This window comes from Tetrao urogallus (assembly GCF_951394365.1).
Source record: "Tetrao urogallus genome assembly, chromosome: 5".
Taxonomy (NCBI): domain Eukaryota; kingdom Metazoa; phylum Chordata; class Aves; order Galliformes; family Phasianidae; genus Tetrao; species Tetrao urogallus.
Window position 1 is genome coordinate 46,352,652 of NC_136818.1, and position 21,778 is coordinate 46,374,429.

The 21,778-nt window shown below is 47.2% G+C and overlaps 1 protein-coding gene across 1 annotated transcript in view; it reads right to left on the minus strand.

Annotated features, from left to right (window-relative positions):
- Window positions 1-21,778, minus strand: part of PAX2 (paired box 2) — a gene marked incomplete at both ends in the record, with an annotated part of 74,501 nt that overhangs the window by 40,409 nt on the left and 12,314 nt on the right. The window contains 2 exon segments of the mRNA XM_079535899.1: window positions 4,926-5,045; window positions 7,085-7,170. Of these exon segments, the coding sequence (XP_079392025.1) occupies window positions 4,926-5,045; window positions 7,085-7,170 (206 nt within the window).

The window sequence follows — 21,778 nt, forward strand, 5'->3', positions numbered from 1 at the left end:
GTGCACAGGCAGCAGAGGACAACAAATGTATTTCCCTCCAGGGCAGTTAAGGGCCTCACACCACTGCACTGCTGTTAGAGCACCATCGCACTGTGGATGACGATGGAAGCATGCCGTCTGTCCTGAAACAACCCCAGTAAGCAGTGGAGCAACACGATCATATTCCATGAAAACATACGGTGCTCAAGACAGCACCGTGGTGACGTACCCCTGTTGACTTCAGTCAAGATCAGATGACAGTCTGTCACCAGTCAACAAATGATATCAACTGCAGTAGCAACTGCCTGAGTGGCAATGACAGTACAGCTCAGCCGGCCATGAGGCACCAAGTCACCTCACAGAAACAGCACTGCTCCGTGATACACATGTACTGCCTCACCACCACCTCCTTGCATGGCGCGATGGCCTGGACTACAGCAGGGCAGTATACGAGCAGCAATACACTTATCTCATCATTAGTGTCACAAACCCACAACATGATAACCACAGTCACGCCTGCAAAGACGTATTGATGGCACTGACACGATCTCACCTGAAATGTCACAACTGCCTCTTCCAAGTGACATAATCATTGCTGCCATGAGCAGCACAAATGGGCTAACACTTGCAGTGGCACACTCAGCTGCTGTATAGCTGCTCAAAGCCTGAGACCTCTGCAAACACAAATACATCTCTCCACACTACATTTCACTGAAATTATTGACTTCAAAATTTTCTTCAAGACATTGTATTCTGAGGCAGCATTTAAAACACCATTTTCTGGTCTGGGACTGTAGCAGATCTGCACTCCACTGATGGAGGCATTTCTGCCTTCCCAGTAGGAATACGGGCATCATGGACAAGCTGGAAATCCCTTAAGCTGATTGCTGTTGAACCTTGCTCTGCATTCAGAGTCCCCGTTGGGAGTGAGAGAAGAGAAAGCAACCTGTAACAACGTAATGCTTCTCAGCAGAGAATGCTGTGATAGCAAGAGTGAGAAAATTATGCATGCAGTACCAAAGCAACACATAGCACCGCAGTGACGCTGCCTATCCTGCAGCTACACGGCCAGCAGTGTGAATGCTCCTACAGCTGCATGCAGTACCTCATTCTGACTGCTCAGTGGCACAGCCTGCAGCATGCAGCCCCGTTTGGAGCTGTACGGTGAATCACCTGCATCGATACACCTGTAACTGACTTGCCAAAATAGCAATGACCCTTCACTGTTCCCCTGTTCTGACACAGCCCTGCCTCATTTCAGTGTAAATCACTGTGATTGTCCAAGTGACAGGTGAAGAGAGGGAAGGAGGAACTTCTGCCTTCTGAGGTTAGCTCCCCCATCCCCACCGGGGATTCCTTTACTGCAAACAGCCTGAGTATTACTGCCATTTACAGTAGCAATCACTCCGTCCCCTCCTCTCCCACAAACCTACTGCTGATATTAGCACTGATCATACTAACAAGCCTGTGGGTTTTATTACTACTGATACTAATAATACTGGACACATTACGTCTGCTCCCGCCAATAACAGGCTGTAGATATGATCCCTGCTAATGCCAATAATACTGGGGGATATTATCTCTGCCATTGTCAGCACTGCAGATATTATTGCCAGTAATGCTGTCAAATACTACAGATATTGTCAGGGGCCAAGATTAATAATGCTGGGATTGTTACAACCCCAGCCTCGCTGGAACACAAATCCCAAATGAGAATTTGGGTACAGAGAAGTCCATTTGTGGCCTGCTATGGAGAGAGAGAGCTATCTTTAATAAGAGTAGTTTTGTAAAGGTCCCCAGAGTTTTACACAGTTGAAGATGCAGGGAATCATCTGAAACATTATTTTTATATTGTCTATTCATTTATCTATTTATCCATCTATCTGTCCTCTCTCTCCCTTTTCTTTCTATATACTGCTTAAGACAATAGTACTGGAGCACTGCTATTTTTTTCTTAGTTCCTCTGGCTCACCCCGGTTCTTACCCTTTTAGCTATCAGTTGGGTATTACAGAACTACAGAACAACAATCTAGATCAATAGAGTCCACCCTCAGCAAGTTTGCTGACAATACAAAGCTGGGAGAAATGGCTGACACACCAGAAGGCTGTGCTGCCATTCAGATGCTCAGATCTAACTCGTTCTCAGTGCCACATTCTTCCCAGGCCAGCCAGCACATTTGGTACGTTGGTCCCCTGCTTCTCCATGAGGAACACACCTGGCTGTCATCGGCCATTGCTAAGCCCACCTCTGGCTCCTTCTGTCCAACTTGGGAGTTCTGCTACATCATCTTGACACATAATTATCTCTCCTCTTCTTAATCATCTGTGCTACTGCCTAACACAGTGCCAGCTGCAGAAAACAGGATCTGGGGGAGGGGGTGTGCTCAGACAGGGGCTCCTCTATCTCTCCAACCCTGCTCTGTGTCCTCAGCCAGCACAGGGGTTGCTAACAAGGTTTTCAGGAACCAGGATTCAAGAACACTTCGGTCCTTTGCCTGTCTCCGCAGAATTGCATTCCTCACAAAGCATCATCCTAGCAGCAAAGCTGTCCCAGTGAAGCAGAAAGAAGAACAATGCTGCTGTCTCTGCCTTCTTTAGGGAAGAGCCATTCCCAAAATGGTGGGAGAGTGGATGTGCTTTTCTACGTGAGATTAAACCCCGCAGTTAAGAAATTGCAACAAAACAGAGCTCAGAAGCTTTGGGAAGTACCGAGAAGGTCTATATATCCAGCATGAGCATGAAGGGAATACCTGCATTGGCCTTCTCATCTTGCTTTCCTAAGCCTCATCCCAGCTAGGAGTGCCCAGACACCTCAGTGCCGCAGGGCAGGTTGCCCAGGGGGAGTGCAGGTTACAGACTGTGCAAAACCTCCCCTTGGATCTTCTGACTTTAGGGCACAGCCCTGCTGTGGTGGTGTCTGTCAGTGTTCCTTAAAGCCACTGTGAGTGCAGGGAGTCAGCTCCTGGGCAGGGGTGTTCAGCAGCTGCCAGGGGTCCCTTGTGAGGTTTCTCTGGGGTGGGAATGTGACATCTCCCTGAGGCAGATACCCAGGATGGCAGAATGAAGGCTCTTCTCTAAGGAGTTTGCAGCTGTGTCGTGTTACTGAGATCCCACACCTCCAGGATAGCCTGGTACCTTTTTGATTTCTAAGGAGATACCTGGGCTGTTGGCCAATAGCAGGGAGTTGCACAATAATTCTTGCCCTTCAAAAATCAAATCCAAGATGAATTAAGGACAGACACAGAGTTGTGAATCTTTGTGAAGCATCACAATCTTAGATGTCTGTTTGATTGTTTCTGTGTTTAATAGTACTGCTTCAAAAATCTCAAATTCCAGGGCTGGTGATGATTGCGTGGCTGCATCTAAGTGGGATGACCATGGCAGGTATTTTGAAAGAATACATGTTAAAGCCAGATTGAAAATGAGATACAGAGGCACCTTGTTGACAGCTTGTGATCACCAAGCTGGATTGAATGAGAACAGGGGTTCACAGAAACCCCAACTACTGCCAAAAGATGTACAACCACTGGAGAAACTTGTCGCTTGGTTTGAAATGTCACTATTTCCTGTGTAAGCAATGATAAGAAATGCCAGAGAGGCTTACAATGTTTTCAGTCTCTTACTCCTGACATTTTTTTGACTTTGAGGCATTGACTCAGCCCTCCCATTGCTACATTTTTCTCTTAGCTAGGCCCTACTGCCATCTAGCTGGGAAATGGATCTTCCTCTGGGTCTTGATCCAATTTCCAATGGCATCAGCAAAAGTCTTCCTGTTTGCGTTGATAGGGGATGAACTGGGTCTTTGCTTCCAGCCTCTAGTTTTACTTTGTATTGGGAGAAATGGATCAGTCTTTTTCGGGGGATTATTGTTTATTCAGATCTAGAATTTAGAAATGTGAACCTCACTGGCGTCAATGCTGGGGAAATGACTGGAGAAACTTCAAAATGCAGCATCTGTCTCAGAAAAACCTCACCATGCATCACAAAGAGCCCTGGTATTGCTATACACCACACAACCTGGGATTACCACATACACAGCACAGGGAGCCACCGACACTGCCAAGAGAGCCCCATGTAACAGGCAAAACCAACACCCTGAAGGCAATGTTGAGCTGCACAGACTGGTCAAATGCTACTCTTGGAAAAGTTCACCTCCTAGCCCTCAGTTTGTGAATCAAATCAAATTAGAAAAGCAAGACAAAATTGTACAAAACCACTATAAACACACCAAGACATCTCCCATCCATTCTACTGCATCTTCTTTCTGGACCTGAGGCTCCAGATTTTGGTTCATTTCAAGATTCACTTTGCCCTGAGTCCCTCCCAACAAGTAGCAAAGAGAAGGAAACAGCTTAATACTAGTTTCTTAGATCACTAGTGGAAGGCTTGGATAATAACCTTCAGGCCACAGAAGGGCTCCTGTTCTGCTTTCTGCTTGTCACAAGTATGGCAGTTCTAGTGTATAGACACTATCCATGCAATCCGGGCCCTTGTAGCCACCACATCTAATGCAGCTCATGGCACACCAAGGGGCGGGAACTTGTTTGTAAGGGGATGGGAAGATACCCCACGTTGCTGATGCTTCTCTGACATGGCACTGGGTTTGAAAACAAGTGAGTCGGGAAAACCTCGTTTACCCGCAGTTCCAAGTCTGGGCACCTGCTGGCACCAAGGGAGCTCAGTTCCAGCCATTTCCAGCAGTGAATGAACTTGGGATCAGCTCCAGCAATGGAGACGGTTCTCTGCCTGCCGAGCAGATGTCTGGAGACACAGCCTGTCATGAAAAGGCCTCAGAAGAAGAGCACTCCAAGCCAGCAGGGCAACTGGTCTCTGTTGCTAAAACTGATCTAGCCCCTGGAGCAGCTGCAAACCTTGGCCTGAAATTGGAGCCTGTACATGGGGACAAAGAATATAAAAGGGAGGATGAGCTTCTCCCCTCCCCCTACCTTCATCACGTTTCCTCTTCTCGCCATTCGACCGAGGAATCCCCAGGATCCCGTTAATGGAGTAAGAGCCCACTGGATCATTGGAGGCACTGGAGACGGGAGGGGATGCTGTGCTGGGCACTGGACAGAAGGAAAAGGGAGAAAGGGCCATGAGGAGAGCAGCCAGCACTCAGGGATCCCCCCACTGAAAGCTACACATACCACTACTCTCACAGGAGAGCCTGGGGACTAAGCAGGCTCCCTGTCCCACACACAGAAGGACTCATGCTAATCCTGCTCTGCTAATGCTGCCGAATCCTAGCTGTGCCATCCTGTTCATATACCGTATCTCCATAGACTTACAGTACAGGGCCAATAGGAATGAACCAGTGTGCTCCACCAAGAAGCTAAACGTTGCTGTTTCCCATAAGAAACAACTTATGGGAAACAGCAGTTCAGAGCAGGTCTCCCAGGGCATCCAAGATTACTGAGTGCAATGCTGCACAGGCCACATTCCCCAGGGGCTCTCAGACTATCCATATTTTGTCAGATCATTTCCTCTCAACATTTTTCCACCTGGAGTGCACATACCCTGTGTTAGCCACACCAGCCTCTAACGTGTCCACCAAGACTCTCCATGAAAAATCACCTTCTCTTAGCGCAGGTGAGAAGCTCTTCAGAGTTGGGCCAATAAATTCAGTTCCCTACTAGAACAAACCATGGACTCACGATACGTACTCCAACCAGGATTAATAAAAATCTTGTGTCTTTCTTTTGCAGATCAGTTTACAGATCACTGTAAACTGGCAGACTCCTCCAGCCACTCACGACTCTCCAGGACTACTCTGGAGTTTCCAATGCATCAGAAAGGACAAGTCACCCAGATTAGAAATAATTACTTCCTGATAATTAGGGCTTTAGGGTTTAGAGCAAGTAGAGTTGTACATCCAGTAGGCAAGCCCATTATGTCCCAGCATGCCCTAGTCATTAGGAGGATATCCCAGTTCCCTTACAAACCACTAGCCATCATTCAGCTCATAAAGCATTGAGCTGAAGCATTCAATACCTCCAGCAAAGGCTTTCCAGAACAGAGCAGAACCTGCCAGAACTGCCTGATGTAGATGCACACTTCCCAGTGCACCACAGAGCAATGAGAGGCTCCAGCAGCAGCATTCACAGCCACCCTCCCAGCTCCGCCAACTTATTCCCTAGACATTGCATTGCTTCTCCAAGAAGGGGGAATATCTGCCAACTCCATCTGATGTGGTCAGTGCTTCCCAGGCCATTGAGTGAGTCCAGATTGAAAGGGCATCCAGAAATGCTCTTCCATACTGGGTCATTAATTCTTTTATGCTCTTGAATACAGTTCATGTACAGGAGTTTATCTGCCAGCTCTGTTTCACGTAGGCCAGCACTTTCCAGTAAATCCTTGTTTAGCAGCTGATTCTCAGTAACCAACAGCATCTAAGACAGTGTCTTACGCCACAGGTAAACCACAATATTCCACACTACTACATGTTTTCTCCTGCTCTGAGTTGCTATTAGATAACCAAGTGCTATCAGCAGCAAACATTTGTACCATGCAACCCACATCAGTAACAACACACCATCACACGTCTAGCACAGCATCTTTAAATGCAACAGACTAGTAGACATTTGGTAGCTTTATTACAGCCTCCATCTTCTGCTCACCTCAATAAGCCCTTTTCCACTAGCAGAAAATGCTTTTTCTCAGTGAAATACACCCATGGGATAGCTGACTATAAAGCTAGAACATTGAAGGACTCTGTGGTGTGGTATCAGAGTGGCATATCCTGCTCATCTGAGAGATGAGAAACAGGGAGACAGAAGCAAAGCCAAGCAAGAAGGAGAAGAAAGGTGAAGGCTAGTGCTTGGGTAGGATAGTGGCAAGTACTTCTCTCTAGGGAGGTGAAGGAGAGAGTGAGCAAGTGAAAGGGGTGTTGAGGCAGGATAGCTTTGGGCAGACTGCTTTGGGTAAACTCTCTGCAATGCAGCTAGGGCAGCAGAGAACAGAAACCTCTGCTTTCTGGTGAGGTTTCTTTCCCCCCATCTGCCTTCCCCTTGCACCTGCTTGTCAGACTTGACTTGTTTGCCCCTGCTGAGCTTCATTCCCATTTCCAGCTGTCCCATCACCAACCCCTCCATGCCAGTCTCCTTACCGATAGTATGTCCTGGCGCAGCCACACCTGTCCCGCTCCCGTCTGGTGTTGGGTGGAAAGGTTGCTGAACTTTGGTTCTGATAATCCTGAAAAAAAAGCAAAGCATGTTCAGAACTCAACTCTTCTTGCAGTTCCTCTGTGCCTTTGAACACTGCGATTCCAGTAATCAGAGCCCGAGGCTGTGGGCCTGAGCTGACATCTGGCTGCAGCAGAGCACCATCTTAGCACTTCTTGTAGACCTGATTCTGGTGCTTTAATGGTCCTGCTCACACAGAATTGCCCTTGCTACGCTCTGTCCTGCCCCCCAACCATGTAGTCGCTGCATGATTATGATGCTCAGCAAGCAATCTGGGATCCAGTCTCTCCTATGTGGTAGTGACTGTGTTATTGCTTGTGATCAGATCTGCTAGTGTGCTCATGAGGCAGCCTTTGCAGCTAACAGCCATTGCTAGATTTGCAAATGGTGTAGATTTCATTTTGTCGCATACTTGAGAAATTCCTTTCTGGCACAGCACTGGGAGATTTGAACTGATGGAGGGCTTTCCCAAAGCCCTACTCTTCGTGAATGACAGTGGGAGCAGAAGGCACCTGTACAGAGTGATGAGGGGATATAGGTTACCAGGAAAAAGAATCTGCCGCAAAGGGATACTGCTTTTGTTTATCAGGTCGTGCACAAACACAGTATGGAAACCCAAAAAGATGTCAGTGAATGCCACAAAGTTCACAGTGCAGCTCAGAATGAAAATAAACTGAACTGCAATTGTCAGTGTTCATTTTCTTGTTACATGCAGTCTTTCACTTCTAAGTCACTGATTTAAATCCAGCTGAGGTCAGTGTGAAAGAAAATCACTATCCTCTAATACTTGGCTGGGGGGCCTGCCCGCTGCCAGATGCTGGGTAGCTGTGACTCAGGAACAACCATGTCTTACCAAGGGGCTCAGCAAATAAGCCATGACCTGTGAAGGCCATGGAGACTAAATTCCTTTCTGAGCTTAAAACAAGCCTCTCCAATTAGGATGAAGGCTACAGATGCTCGTTCGGCTTAGTTTCTGGAACTGTCAGCCTTGCATTGTATTAGCTTTAACCTCTCCTCAAAACTCTCTCCACAGAAAGTGCAAGCAAATAATGCATTCTCCCTGCCCACCCGAGGGCTTTTCTTAGAAATTCACACTAAAGAAAGAGTTGGCAAAACTTCAAAGAGAGAATGTGTGTCGTGGGCAGAGGTAGGCAAAGACTTTGGGAGGGCATTTTTGAAAAAGCATGGCTTCACAAAGTGAAGCCTTCATAGGAAGAGAAAGGCATTTCAGAGCACATCATCTCAGGTTACTGGAAAACACAGATAGATGGTGAAACCTAGGCAGTTTCTGGAGGAGCAGAGGACAACTGGGTCTTAGCTGCAGATAGGTGATATCAGGGCTCTGGCTGGGGATGGAGAATCCTCCCTCTCCTCACCTCTCATAGTGCAGGGGTTCCTGGTTCACAGCTGTGGGGATACAGACAGAAGGTGTCGGAGGGCCTTAGGCTGAGGGGCTGGATTTTGAGGTCATGCTGGTGTGCACGAGCTGGGAGCTGATCTGAGGAGTCAGTGCTAGGGCAAATAATGCAACTTTCTTCTTCTTTTCAATTTTTTTTTCCTTTTCTTTCCTCTCACATTCCCCCTAAAGCCCCCTGAAGTGCCACTCTGGTTGTGTGAGTTTATTGATTTCCCCCAGCCCAGAGAAACAGAAAGAGGGGATGGGGTGCAGGCAAAGGGATGGAAATAGAAAGCTATAAATTATTTGTGACAGGAAAGCAATAGTGCCAGAGTGCTGAGCACAAGTCCCGTGTCACTATTAGATTCCTTTTAGCCTGATGACACTGTAAAAGAGGTTAAGTGTCTGATGGAATCGTACACCTTGGGGGCAGGGGCAGTCCAGAAGCAGAACAAGCCACAGAGAGCGGGTATATCAATTCTCCAGGCCAATAATATTCCCCTCATTGATTGCAACACAAAGTTCAAAAATCTCATTATAGTCAGGCAGACCTGGAACTTTTTAAAAATCAATAGAGTGGTATAACGTATGTATACTTTATATAAATGTATCTATCCATCCATCCATCCATCTGTCCATCCATCCATCTCCAAAAATCTGCCTGAGGGTGTCTAAGTTAACCTACACATTAGACTGTGTTATGTTCTATTGTAGCACAGCATAGTGAATGGATTAGACGCTTTCCCCTGCAGCCTTAGCTGCCATGTTATACCATGTCCTATTAGCACTGAGATGACATCAGACAGTGCCATTCGCACTGCAATATGACATCAGGTTGGCCATTCACACAGGCAGGTGACATCAGCCTCTGCTCCTGCTGCAGGAGCCCCAGGTGAGCTATGCTAAATGGAAACCGCAGCACTTCCAAGGCCATCTAGAGCGAAACCAGCCTGTGTGATGATTTGGGTATAGCAGTCCCGTCCGTAATGCTTGGAAACCCCAGGCAGGGATGAAGAAGAAAGTTTCATTTCCTTCCCTGTTCCGTTCTTGGGCTCTCAGCTCAGAGTGCTGGTTGTACCCACTGCGGCAGTGTACACAGAGATGTGTCCATCTGGAGTTGGAGAGAACTCACCAGCTCATTTCACTAAGTAGCCATCATCTCATAATGTTTTTTGGTCGCTACCAACCAGGGCCAGCCACAGCTGGTGGCCTTGAGGTGAAATGTCTCACTGGAAATATTTCCTTCTTACAAAGGAAGCTGGCCTTCTGCCAAGAGTGGACAGGAGCAGTGAGCAAGTGAGAACATTGTTGGTTTTTCAGCCTCGGGTAGCTTGGTTCAGCTCGTTTCTGGCATTAGATGGCAGAACCTAATGAGTTAGTCAATGTCTCCTATGGCTAAAAGAAGAGGCAGGCCACGTGCTCCTCTGCCACATAGGCATGGCCTCACTGGCATTGGAAGGAGAGAAGTCTCAGATCCTAGCTTGGAGCACAGAATCTGGCCATGTTTCACCCAGGGTCGCTTCATTTAAGGGCAGTGATAAACAGCACTGTCCCCAGGAATCGCTGCTGTCGCTGCATCAGGCTCTGAGTGAGTCGTGTATGTGAGACCACCTAATGAAACAGCAGATGAAAGATGAAGAAAGCTGACCTCATCCTGTAGCAACAGATGCGGCATAATAATGCAGTCTTTAAACTTCAGGACTGCTGAAAGGTTCTAATCATCCACAGAGGCTGAAGTATGCACAGAGCTGACCCAAACTTAGGAGTGCTACACTTGTGTCCTGTGAGAGGGAGCAAACCCTCGGTCACCTCTTGCTGCTTTCTGTGGCTTATTCTCACCTATAGATGCTGGAGAAAGACGTGCCTTTTGCAGAACACTTCTGCAGCTCTTCCCAAAAGAGGAAGGGACACAGCTCTTGGCACACCACTCAGCAGTGCTGATTTTTTGAAGTAAATGCCAGTGTTTTCAAAGGCCTTTCTTTTCTACAATAGAAATTGTCACTTTGGACTAATTTCATCTCTGCTCTAATTCCATCACAGTCAGTGACTCCAGTAACGGCCTTTGTGCTTAATTAGGGGCATAAACTGGCACTTATTGTAAATTCCCATTTTTCATTTTCCAGTGGGAGATTTTTGCACAAGTTGTCTACCCTGAGTTTTGGAGAACATACAATTTTAATACATAACCGAATGAAGTTTCAGCAACAGGACATTTATAGATCTTTGATGGCAGTAAAGCAACCAAACTTCATTTCACAATCTGAATTTAATATGTGATATTATCATAAGTAACGGCGTGTAGTATCATTACAGTCCGTAGTATCGTACTGTGAATTATAAATCCATTCCTGGAATTTGCAAGTTACTGCAGTTGCCTTGTAGTAATTCTATCTAGAGTGAATACTTCAGATAGCTCCGGCTGAAACCAACGGCCTGCTTCCAATGCTTTTGAGTTTCTTAAACATTCAGCACTAGATCAGGAATTTCCAGTGTTTGATTTCTATCTGGTTATTTTTGGCACCTTTAGTGCAATCTGTTTTGCTGATTCTAAATGCAGATTAACACAAAAAGTCATCTCCAGTAATCTGACAATTGTAACAAGGGCTAATCAAATTTGGTCGAGGATGTAGAAAAAAATATTAAAGATAAAATTAGCTGAGACATCATCCTTTCTGAGAACTGGAATATTCTCACCTTGTAAAGGAGCAAATGAAAAATCTCCCCTAGACCTGTTTGGGAGTTATTTGCTATAAGAATGACAGAGCATAAGAAAAATCCCTTGCCTCTCTGACATTTCTGTCCAGGCTGTCTTGCAGACTTGCCATACCCTGTGGTTTCTCCACTCTCACTGTTGCTTGGAGAGATTTCAGACAGTACCTCAAAGCCTAGATGAAAGCCCAGTGGGGTTGATGGGAGGGAGATGAGCGCTGGCTGAGCCCTCCAGAGGTCCCTGTGTAGCAACTCCTTTAATCCTGGAAGAACCAGGTGAAGTTGCACTAAGGAGGTGTGGTGTGTCCTGCTGCCTCAAGGAAGCCTGACAGACGTCAGATAGCACTGGTGTCTTCTCTGTGATCATCTTCCTTTGTCATAGATTATTTTTCAGAGTGGAAGGGTACACTCTGCGGAGCACCAAACTCCTTGTAATTGTTTTGGAGTGTTCATACTTTAAATGCTCCGTATTAGAAGCACATTACAAGACCCCAGGGTGTGCATTACTGGGCAATTAAAGCCGCTCTTGGAAGGCTAACCCTGCTAAGCTTCAGCCTGGCTCTCTGCAGTGAGTCTAAGGGCAGCTGTGGTGGCCAAAGAGCCAACACTGCGGTGCCTCGCCGCTGCATTAGTGCAGCTGTGCCTGCAGGGACACGGTGTGGGGCTGAGGGGCACTGCCACACCCTTTGTGCCTCACATCGCTACCTGCAATGGGCTGGGGACCCCCAGTGATGCTGGCATCAGAGCATGCCTCAGGGAGAGAGATGAGGAGAGGGAGCCTTGGGCTCCTCAGTGCTGACAACATCCCCCCTGTAGGTGGGTGCTGTGCAGGCACAAAGAGCTCTGAGCGTGGCTTGCGTTCGCACAGGAGAGCCTGCATGTTTCAGTGCATGGGCACAGCTGAATTCACAGCTCAGCAGAAAGAGGGGAAGAAAGTATTGTTTGACAGAGTTCAGAATGGAAAGCAAGCTTCATAGCTTGGTGAGGAAAAGCAACCAAGGGATTTAGAGGGTGAAGGGAAATGCAGTCTGACTGTTGGAGCCTAATCCGACTTAAGGGAAGAGCTTTGGTTGCTCACATTGTCATGGACTCTCATCAGGACTTTGGGCAAATGGCGTTTCTCTCTGTGCTCTGCTTCCTGCCTGAACTGTGAAGATAGGAGCGCTGCTTTGCCACCTGGGGCACCGAGGGGACAGCTGGAAGGAGGAGAGAAGGGCTCAGGTTCAGGCAGAGCAGAGGCCAAGGAAGTGCTTCAGCGAGCTGTAGCACAGTGTTGGCTCCATTCCCCCTCCTGAAGCAGAAATGACACGTACCCTGCTGACAGTGGCTGCCTGTGAAGGGAAGGGAGGTGGGCAGAGGAGACGGGAGCTGTGTTTCAGCTGCGCTGACTGCAGTGGTCATGTTAGAGTTCGTGCAGCAGGTGTAGTCAGGAGGCTCAGACCTACCCCCAAGAGCCACAGATGATTTCCATCAGTGTGGGGGGCAGTACCTTTGCAAAATCTACTGCAACACTTGCAGCCCTCAGAACAGCAGCTGACATTGGCAGGAGCGGCAGACTCAGCTTCCTTGCTAGCAGGCCCGAGGCTCTGGCTCTGTCTGCCAAGAGAGCAGAATGCTTCCAAACTGTGCCATATTCAAGGGCCACAAGCAATATTTATGCATTCAAACTCTCTTCTGTCATGAAAATTGCATTTCCTTCTGCCTAGCTTTTGGAAGGGGAGAGAGACGAAGGGTGATCACATACGTTATCAGTATACAGGCACAGGTATGATGGAACACTTTGGTTAGATAGACAGTGCCAAGAGGAGGCTGAATTGTGGTCATTTATTTCCTCAAACTTTCCAAATAGATGAGAGGAAGAAATGGAGATGCCTTGCATATCTTGAAACATAAGCTCTGCCCTCCCTGAGGAGATTGGCCTCCATATCTGCTGTTAGTCTGTGTGGCTCTATCATCTAAACTGGACCTCCGCTAGCATCATGCCTGAAGAGAGGAGGAAGAATGCCAGTTTGTTCCAGCTGAGCCTGCTTACACCAAAACACCAGAGAAAACCCAGTCCTGCCCTTTTCTCACACTGCAAAGACCATTTCTTGGCTGCACACTGAGGAGAGACAGCAGCAGTTTTACAATCTGAAGGGCTTAGAGAGGAGCTAGGATTTTTTTGTTGTTTTAAATCAGTGACCCATGATGACACCATACGGTTTTATTTCATTTAATTTGAGCAGAGCATTAACGTTCAGCTTCTAGCAGATCTCTGCCCATTGCAGTTCTGCTGCACTACATGGAACAATTCGAGATGTAAGGAAGAGCGGTGGGAGGAAGGAAAGGTGAAGCAAAAGGTGCCTCTGGGAGCGGGGAGATGTGCCAAGCAGGGATTTGCTCTGTCAGTTCATCTGGGGAGCAGCAACACCCAGCTGCATCCCACAGCTATGGGCTGACAGCATTCGACCCCATGCGTGTAGGTCGCCTAGCCTGACCTTGTGGAATACATTGCTGCATCGGGCTATGAGAAACATTTTCTCATTTATCCAAGGGGATCTGTGTGAGCCCATTGCACTAGGGTGCAAACCTGAAGGTGAGCGGGGAATGTGGCTGAACTCCACAGAGCTATGCAGCCATCCAGGGCTTAGAGCTGCCTGAAGAATGAGTATCTACATGAGCTGCAGTCAAGCAGTGACTGCAGCATAGAAATGTCCTCAGGCAGGTGTTTCTACTTTTATTACACTCCGTTCACGTTTGGAAGGTTTTCTTTGCAGTCAGGAAACCCAGGAATGCGTTATAATCCAAACATCTAGAAGATGTCAGTCGGTGTACCAAATATTGGAAGCAAATTGGGTGTAGATGTTTGACAGCCCAGATTTAAGATGAATTAAAGAATCTTGAAGGACTAAAGGGGTTTTGCTGCTTAGACTTAGAAACACAGGCATGAGAGGAACTATATGGCTCATCTGGTCTGAATTCAGATAACATAGGCAACCACAAAGCAAATGTTCAACTCAGAGCATCCACAGGAATATCCATCCTAGGAGCTCCAGACCTACAGTGCCCTACCAACTCAATCTCTGCTACAACAGACCAAAAGCTTCAAGAACTACAGCAAGCTGCAGGAAGGGAGCAGGAAGAAAACATTGCCAGGGGCTACATCCACTTCACCAGCAAGAAGGAAAATGCCCATGAATGTCGGAGCCCCTAGACATGGATCATTTTTTAGGCGTCTGCCTCAGAGCGCCCTTGCACTGCAGTGACTGCAGGACCAAGTGACACCTGTCCCCTGCAGAGCAGCCAGCTTGGGTCCTGCCAGCAGCGCAGCTGCGGTGCATGGAGCTGGCGGAAGGTCCAGCCTGTGAGCTGCCAGCATTCGGTGGCCGCCGCACAACAAGCGCTGGAGCTGCCGCAACAGCAGCTGTGCCAGCAGGTGAGTTAGGGAGACCTACGGAAACACATGGGCTTGCCAAGGTTAAATATCTTAATCTGGAGCAGAGGAACTTTTAATTGAAAGCTTTGCTTTGTGCCTGCTTCCAGTTATTAAAATTCAGGAGCCTGTGCCGAATTCCTTGTGGACATTCATTTTGATTAACAGAAGACGTGTGTACTAGAAGTAAAGGCTTGAACAGGGAGGAAACAGATAAATGTAGATAACTCTCAACTCTCTCTCAAGCTCTGTCATACCTTTTGCCATAAGTAAAACCTTAGATCTTTAAGATAAATTTCATCGTTCATTTCAAACCAAGGTATTTCTGGCTTCCACAACTGTGAAGAACAGGTGGAAGTGGGACCTGGCTGTCTCCCAAAGGCCAGAACAGAGGCAAAGAAAAAAAGCAAGTGCACTCTTATTTACAATCTCGTGTATTTTATGGTGATCTCTCCATTATGGAGGCTGCTAACTTTGGATTTTTTAACACCAGGGCTTGGCAGTGTGGGTTATTAACCCTGGTGTTAAAAAGTGCTAGTTTCAGAGTGGGACCCTTTGCAGCAGGTCATGCTTGAAATTTCCACAGAGAACCTGAATCTTTCCCTTACTGTTCCAGTCTCTACTCCTGTTGTTATTCCTTATCCCTCCTTCTGAAAGCTGCCCAAAACTGCGAAACGTATGAACCCAACACAGAGCAGGAATGCTTGGGTGATACGTAGGGACCCAATGTAGAGCTGGTACCAACCTCCAAAGACAGCATGCTTATTTTCCCAGTTTTTCCTAATGAAAGGACAAATCCATAGCTGGTCTACTTGGCTCATGTGAGTGACTAACAGGTCTGAAAATTAGCCAGCATAGGCTATGTGTTTGTTTCCATGTCAGAGCTGTTTGTGGCATAAGAGCACCAGCATTTGTCTTTTAGTGGGCTGTAATTGATCATATGGTGCTATACGTACTTGTTTATCTTTTCCTGCAGGTCTACACATATTACTGTGGCTGTATTAGTTAAACATTTGGGTCACATATTGTATTCAGATCCCATGAAGAATTAATAAACATTTATTCAACCATTACAGTTTTTAACAGAGTTAATGGCAGATAGGCTGCTCAGCTTTGTGGCTGTAGCCATCACCAGCTCGCTATATTGATCTCATTGTGCAGCACCAAGCACCATTATTACAAACAGTCAGCCATAACCACCTAGAATCATCCATAACAAGGCGATAATATCCATTGTATAATAACTAATATGTATCAGCATGGATATATAAGTAATGTGGCTCCTTGCTGTAAGACCCTTAACTGTATATGCATTTGCTTAGCTAGTATAACTTTATTCATTATAAACATAAGTATAATTAGTGTAACTTTGGGAGTGCAGATCTGTTCTACTCCTACATTGTGCACCTGGCACCCGTCTGACCGAGTGCAGAGCTGTCCATGTGTGCCCTGAGCAAGCTATCACTTACATGCCATTCCCATGCAACCACAACGGCTGTAGGGAGCTTGCTGGATTTCCAGGTCCCATTTTCCTGCCCCCACCTCTGTCCATAATGTGGACCCATCACCCACACATGGCTATGCAAAGTAACTAATGTGAATTAACTGGAAGTGTGAAATTGAAGCAGTCTAGTTAAACTGTATTACGCTTCTGACACCTTTGTTTAGAAGTAAGACAGCTTTAATTTAGTCTAGCTTAATTCACTTTGGAAAATGCAGTAAACTAAATTCAGTGTAGGACACTCATCCAAACAGTGTTTTAATGGTTTTAACCAATGTACTTTCAAAGTTAATTCAGATTAATTTTCTCGTTTGTCCCTATGTAAGCAAGCCTGTTGCCCATGCTCTGTCAATGAAACCACCTCAGCTGAGACGCCTTCAGCCATGCCAGGTTGACAATGGGCTCCCAGGAGCTGCAGTGCTTACTATGAGTCTCTCTGACCCCACTGCTGCTTTATTCCCATGTCTCCATGCTGGTGGCTTTCCTTCCGTGCCCGAGCTGTGGGGATGGACTGGGCTCTGCTGCTGACCTGTGCAGTGCCCAGCGTGCTGTGCTGGCTGCTGTCAGCCTGGGAGGGGGCCACCGGTTGTTCAGCACGGCCTGAAGTTGTGAGCTGTAAATATTTCGTTATTTACACTTCAGGCTTTTGCAAGGGAGTGTTGTGTTGTTCCTAGCTCAGGCAGTGTACAAAGAGCTCCTTCTGAAAGTCATGAGATCCTAGAGAGTTCTTGGTGATTTTTCTCCAATGCCATAATTTTGAAGTATGATCCCCTTAAGCTGAACAAAGTGAATCTGAATGCTTCCAGTCCTAACTTAGCGTTTCTCCCATTGTTTCATCTGACAGCATGGGGATAAGGTTGGATGCAATCAAGACTTATAAGCGGAGATGTAAAGAGAAGCATATTCTATGGTGTTTAGAAAACTATACTACTTTTAATCTAGAGTATTTGCTAGTCTAAGAAGCCATGAGGTAGCATAGGGCGGTTCAGAGATTTTATATTTTATCTTGCTGTTTTTACAGGGCTATCATAAAATCAACTGTGAACAAAGCAGTCTGAGAAGTAACCCAGAAACATTTTTCTGTGCAAAAATCCTAATCTTTCAAAGTATAATTATGGAAATTTCAAACTTCTCATCACCTCATTGAACTCTAAAGCCACACTTTGTACTCAGTCAAAACACAGCTTAGGAGGAAATTGTAGTCAAATGTTATTTTAATCACAATGCAAAAAGAGCCCTTGAAAAATGGTATTTTGGTGCATCTCAACTCAAATAAAGCACTGTATGGGAACTGCTGAATCACGGCCTGAACCACTGATTGATCACCTGAGGCGAGCACTGCAAGCACAGGTGAAGGCAGTTCAGCTGTGTGACCAGAAGGGGTGGAGCCTGGCTGCACCTCACCTAGACCTCATTTAAGGGCTGACTGCCATGAAGGAAGGATCTCTTTCTAGAGATTGCTCCCTTTGGAGTTTTCTGCAGTGAGCCTAGGATGTGGGTGAGCATTTCATTTATTTCTGATTATCTCTGTCCACCCTGATAATCTTTCTGATTATGCAACCTGTATAATACCACCAACCATGCCACTCTAAATGGTGTATTTGTTGATTGTACAAGCACCTAACCTAAATCTTTGCTAAGAGACCAACCAGGCAAACAACAAACTCACCAACATAATTCATGCTATCAAGTACTCCTTGATTACACCGTTAGCTCTGTTTTTGTGTCCTTGTTTCATTATGGAATTAGTGCTAATGAATAGACTTTGATTGATGGATAATACAGCCTCCAATCTTTGGTATAAAATTAGCAGTTTCATTGAAACAGTTACTAGGCTAATACAAAGAGTCAGTCCTACGTATTAATATGGTTGTGTAGAACGTATTTGAGTACATCTGGTATCATTTTCTGTGCAACTAGCTAAAAATGAGACCGCTGTAAGTAAAATCTAGATTTGTTGCACAACAGTTTGCAGGACTTCTTTGGTGTGGATACGCACACTGTGTTTGTGCAGAGAATGCACAAAGCCGCACTGCTATACCAGTATGAGCGCATGCCTGTGTTTCTGTCTGTGCATTCATTTGCATGTGTGTCAGTCTGCAGGTATGTTCCTACTCGTGTGTGTAATCTGGTGGCCGTGCTCCCTGAATAGCAATGAGCTCAGTAGGAGCATGTATGTGTTTATATCTGTGAGCATCTGGCTGCATGTGAATGTGATTTTTGTCATGTGCCTCTGCTCTCTGGGGCTGCCCAGAGCACTCTGGGGGTCCCTGAGATGAGATGGGTGCTGCCTTGCCTCTGTGCCTTGTGACTTTAATTCCCCTAAAAGCTAGTGGCCTATAGCAGCAAGCCCACTGCCTGGAGCACTGGGAGAGCTGGGTCCTGGCCCAGTCCTACTGTTGGTAGACTTCCTGACTGAGCAGTTCTTCTAATTCACTTCATGCCTACTTTCCCCTTCTCTTTTTTTTTCCTTCCACTATATGGGGGAAGAAAACTATGGAAGTGGGCTGTCACATACTGCAAGGGACAGTACAGTGCTCTTTGTGATGGGACCAGTGTCCCAGGGCACACTGCCCTGCAGGGCCACCATCCCCGTGCTACATGGGCACTATTTGTGCTGAGTGGCTGCTGGGATTTGGTGGACAGCTTCATCTTCCCATGCCTGAACAGAGCTGGGGGAGCTGGGAAGGAAGGAGTTATTAAATGCCAAGCGGATATGCAATAAATCCCATTGATTTTACAAACTCCAACTTGTCTTCAATCTCTTTTCATTCCTTATCCTGGGGGCATTGCAACAAAACCCTATTTTAAATACCTTTTCTTCCCCTTCCCCCACTCCCCCTCCTCCCGCTCCCCAAAAAAGTGTCAATATTTTATTTGGATTTTTAACTTCGCTCCATAACAGTTGTTTGACCTCCTGACTCATGCGAGTCACATAAATTCTGGGACTTTATTCAGGAGCCATGTTCCTGCTATTGAATAAGCAATTTGGGAGGGTGAATTAATGACTTGTGCTGTTGCTGGAAAGTCCCTGAAGAAATATTAAAATTGCTTGCAGACTGAATCAATACTCACTGAACACCCAGCATGAGGACCTGGGCTTTTTAATGGCTACAAACAGCCGCACTTGGGAGAGGAAGGGGAATTCCTGCGCGCACACCGTGCAGCTGACAGCAGCCTTCCATCCTTGCTGTCCCTTCCAGTGCCAGACGTAGCCTGGGAGAGCTGTGCCCTGCCTGGGAATGGCTGTTGATGGTGGCAGGCCTTCAGCGTGTAGTAAGGCCGCGTTGTGTTGTACTGCAGTGAGCCTGAGTGCTGCAGTGTAGCAGCGACTGCTCTGTGAATTTGGGCCCCACACAAGCGTAAGCTGCAGCATCCCGTCTTGGAGCCACGTCCCGTGTACCTGTGCTCACAAGCACTGTGTGTGCTTTGGGCCCTTGCTGCCTGCTCTCTGGGCTGCCAGGAGCTGGATTCTGTGCTCCCCCCAAGTTTTGCTGTCAGCCCCCTTTGCCAACAGTGGGTTTTGTTGCTGAGTTTCTGCATCCCTTTGAGTGCAGGCCACATGTTTTGCCATTGTGTTTTTGAATGGCTGTTTTGTATTCGCTTGTTGGGCAGCTATTATTGTGTATTAACACCGGGGTGTGTGTGCTTTGTATGACCGCATGTCTGTTTCATTGATTCCATCAGTATTATTTTGTAATCGTGTGTCTCTGTGATTGAGTTAGTGCGCAATTCAGGGCTCCTGTGTATTGAATAATGATGTCAGGGACTGGGTTGTTTGACTGGGTAATGGCCTTTTTTCAGCCTGGTAAGTGAATGTGTCCTTCTCCTGTTTCCCTGCCTGGCTGGGGCGGGATGACTCACACTGGGTGATTCCCTGGGATGCTTGCATGCAGCTGGAGCCCCCCTTGGCCCCAGACGCCCTGTGGCATGGCTGCACGGGTATATCTGTGTGTGTGTCCATGCACTTCTAAGGCCATGTCTGTGTTTAAATGCATGTACACCTGCTGGAGCACTCAGGAGTTGGCTAAAACTCATCACTTATGGGCTTTGGATAAATGTCCGTATGTCCTAACTTTCTGTAAAAATGTATGCAAAACTGTACTTTGGGGCTTTGCATACATCTGAGTCTGTGCAAGGGTCTACAAATCATAGAATCATAGAATGGCCTGGGTTGAAAAGGACCTCAAAGATCACCTAGTTTCAAGCCCCCTGCTATGCACAGGATTGCCAACCACTGGACCAGGCTGCCCAGAGCCACATCCAGCCTGGCCTTGATCCCTGGCTTCCAGGGATGGGGCATCCACAACCTCCTTGAGCAACCTGTTCCAGTGCGTCACCGCCCTCTGTGTGAAGAACTTCCTCCGAACATCTAACCTAAACCTCCCATCTCTTAGTTTAAGACCACTCTCCATTGTCCTATCACTGTCCATCCTTGTAAACAGCCGTTCCCCCTCCTATTCATATGCTCCTTTCGAGTATGGAAGACCACAACGAAGTCTCCCAAGAGCTTCTCTTCTCCAAGCCAAACAATCCCAGTTCCCTCAACCTTTCCTCACAGCACAGGTGCTCCGGCCCTCTGATCATCTTAGTGGCCCTTCTCTGGACCCGCTCCAAGAGCTCCACGTCCTTCCTGTACTGGGGGCCCCAGGCCTTGATGCAGTACTGCAGGTGGGACCTCACAAGGGCTGAGTAGAGTGGGACAGTCACCTCCCTCTCCCTGCTGGCAATGTATGGCTACAATGAAGTGCGTCCCTTCCTTTGCAAGGATCTCCTTGTTTGCCCATCTGTTCTAATGCATAGGGCACCACGATGTGAGTGAGCACTTGAAGGTGCTCACAACTGATTTGGTGGAAGTCTTCTGTATATGTATGCACAGCTGTGATTCTGTGCCAGCTGTGTGGAGCTGAAATATGTGCTGAGTGCTTTAAAGGTGTGACGAGTCTCTGGGCTCGTGCAGTGGCTGTTGATGTTCGTGCTGCACACTGCTGCCCCAAGTGCAGCCACGTTTGGTCCCTTGGAAAGGGCAGAAGTAGGGTTATTTCTCTGCCGATGATTGTGTGTCAGTGTTGCGTGGATTTATTTGTGCTGTGTAGGCTGTGTGTCTGGCACTGGGTTGCTCTGCACCTCCCCGCCACCAGGGTTTGGCTGGCAATACTCAGCCAGACAAATCCTGGGAGAAGGGTTGTGCAGGGTCCACAGAACTTCCAGAAAAAGCCCTCAGTTCTGTCCTGTCACAGGAGTGCCACAGCAAGGGAGAGACCCACATCTGTACAGCTGGGATTGGGCAAGGCAGTAGGTTCAGCACCTGTCGTTCAGTGAGGCTGCAAGCAGGTAACTCCCTGCTGCCCCTCACCTCAGCCTGAGTCGTGCTGCTTCCCCTGCCTCCCTGTGTGTGTGTGCTCTGCCACTCTGTCCCTGCCCCCCACACTCCTGCCCTGACCCCAGCAGTGCCCCACAGCATCCCAGGGTGATGGGAGGGAGTGAGGGAGAGAGCCCTGCTTGGAAGTAATTGGAGGCTGTTAAACAGAGGAGCCCAGCATATCACTCTAGTAATGGAAATAAATTCCATTGTATTTGCATTTTAATTTTCCACATAA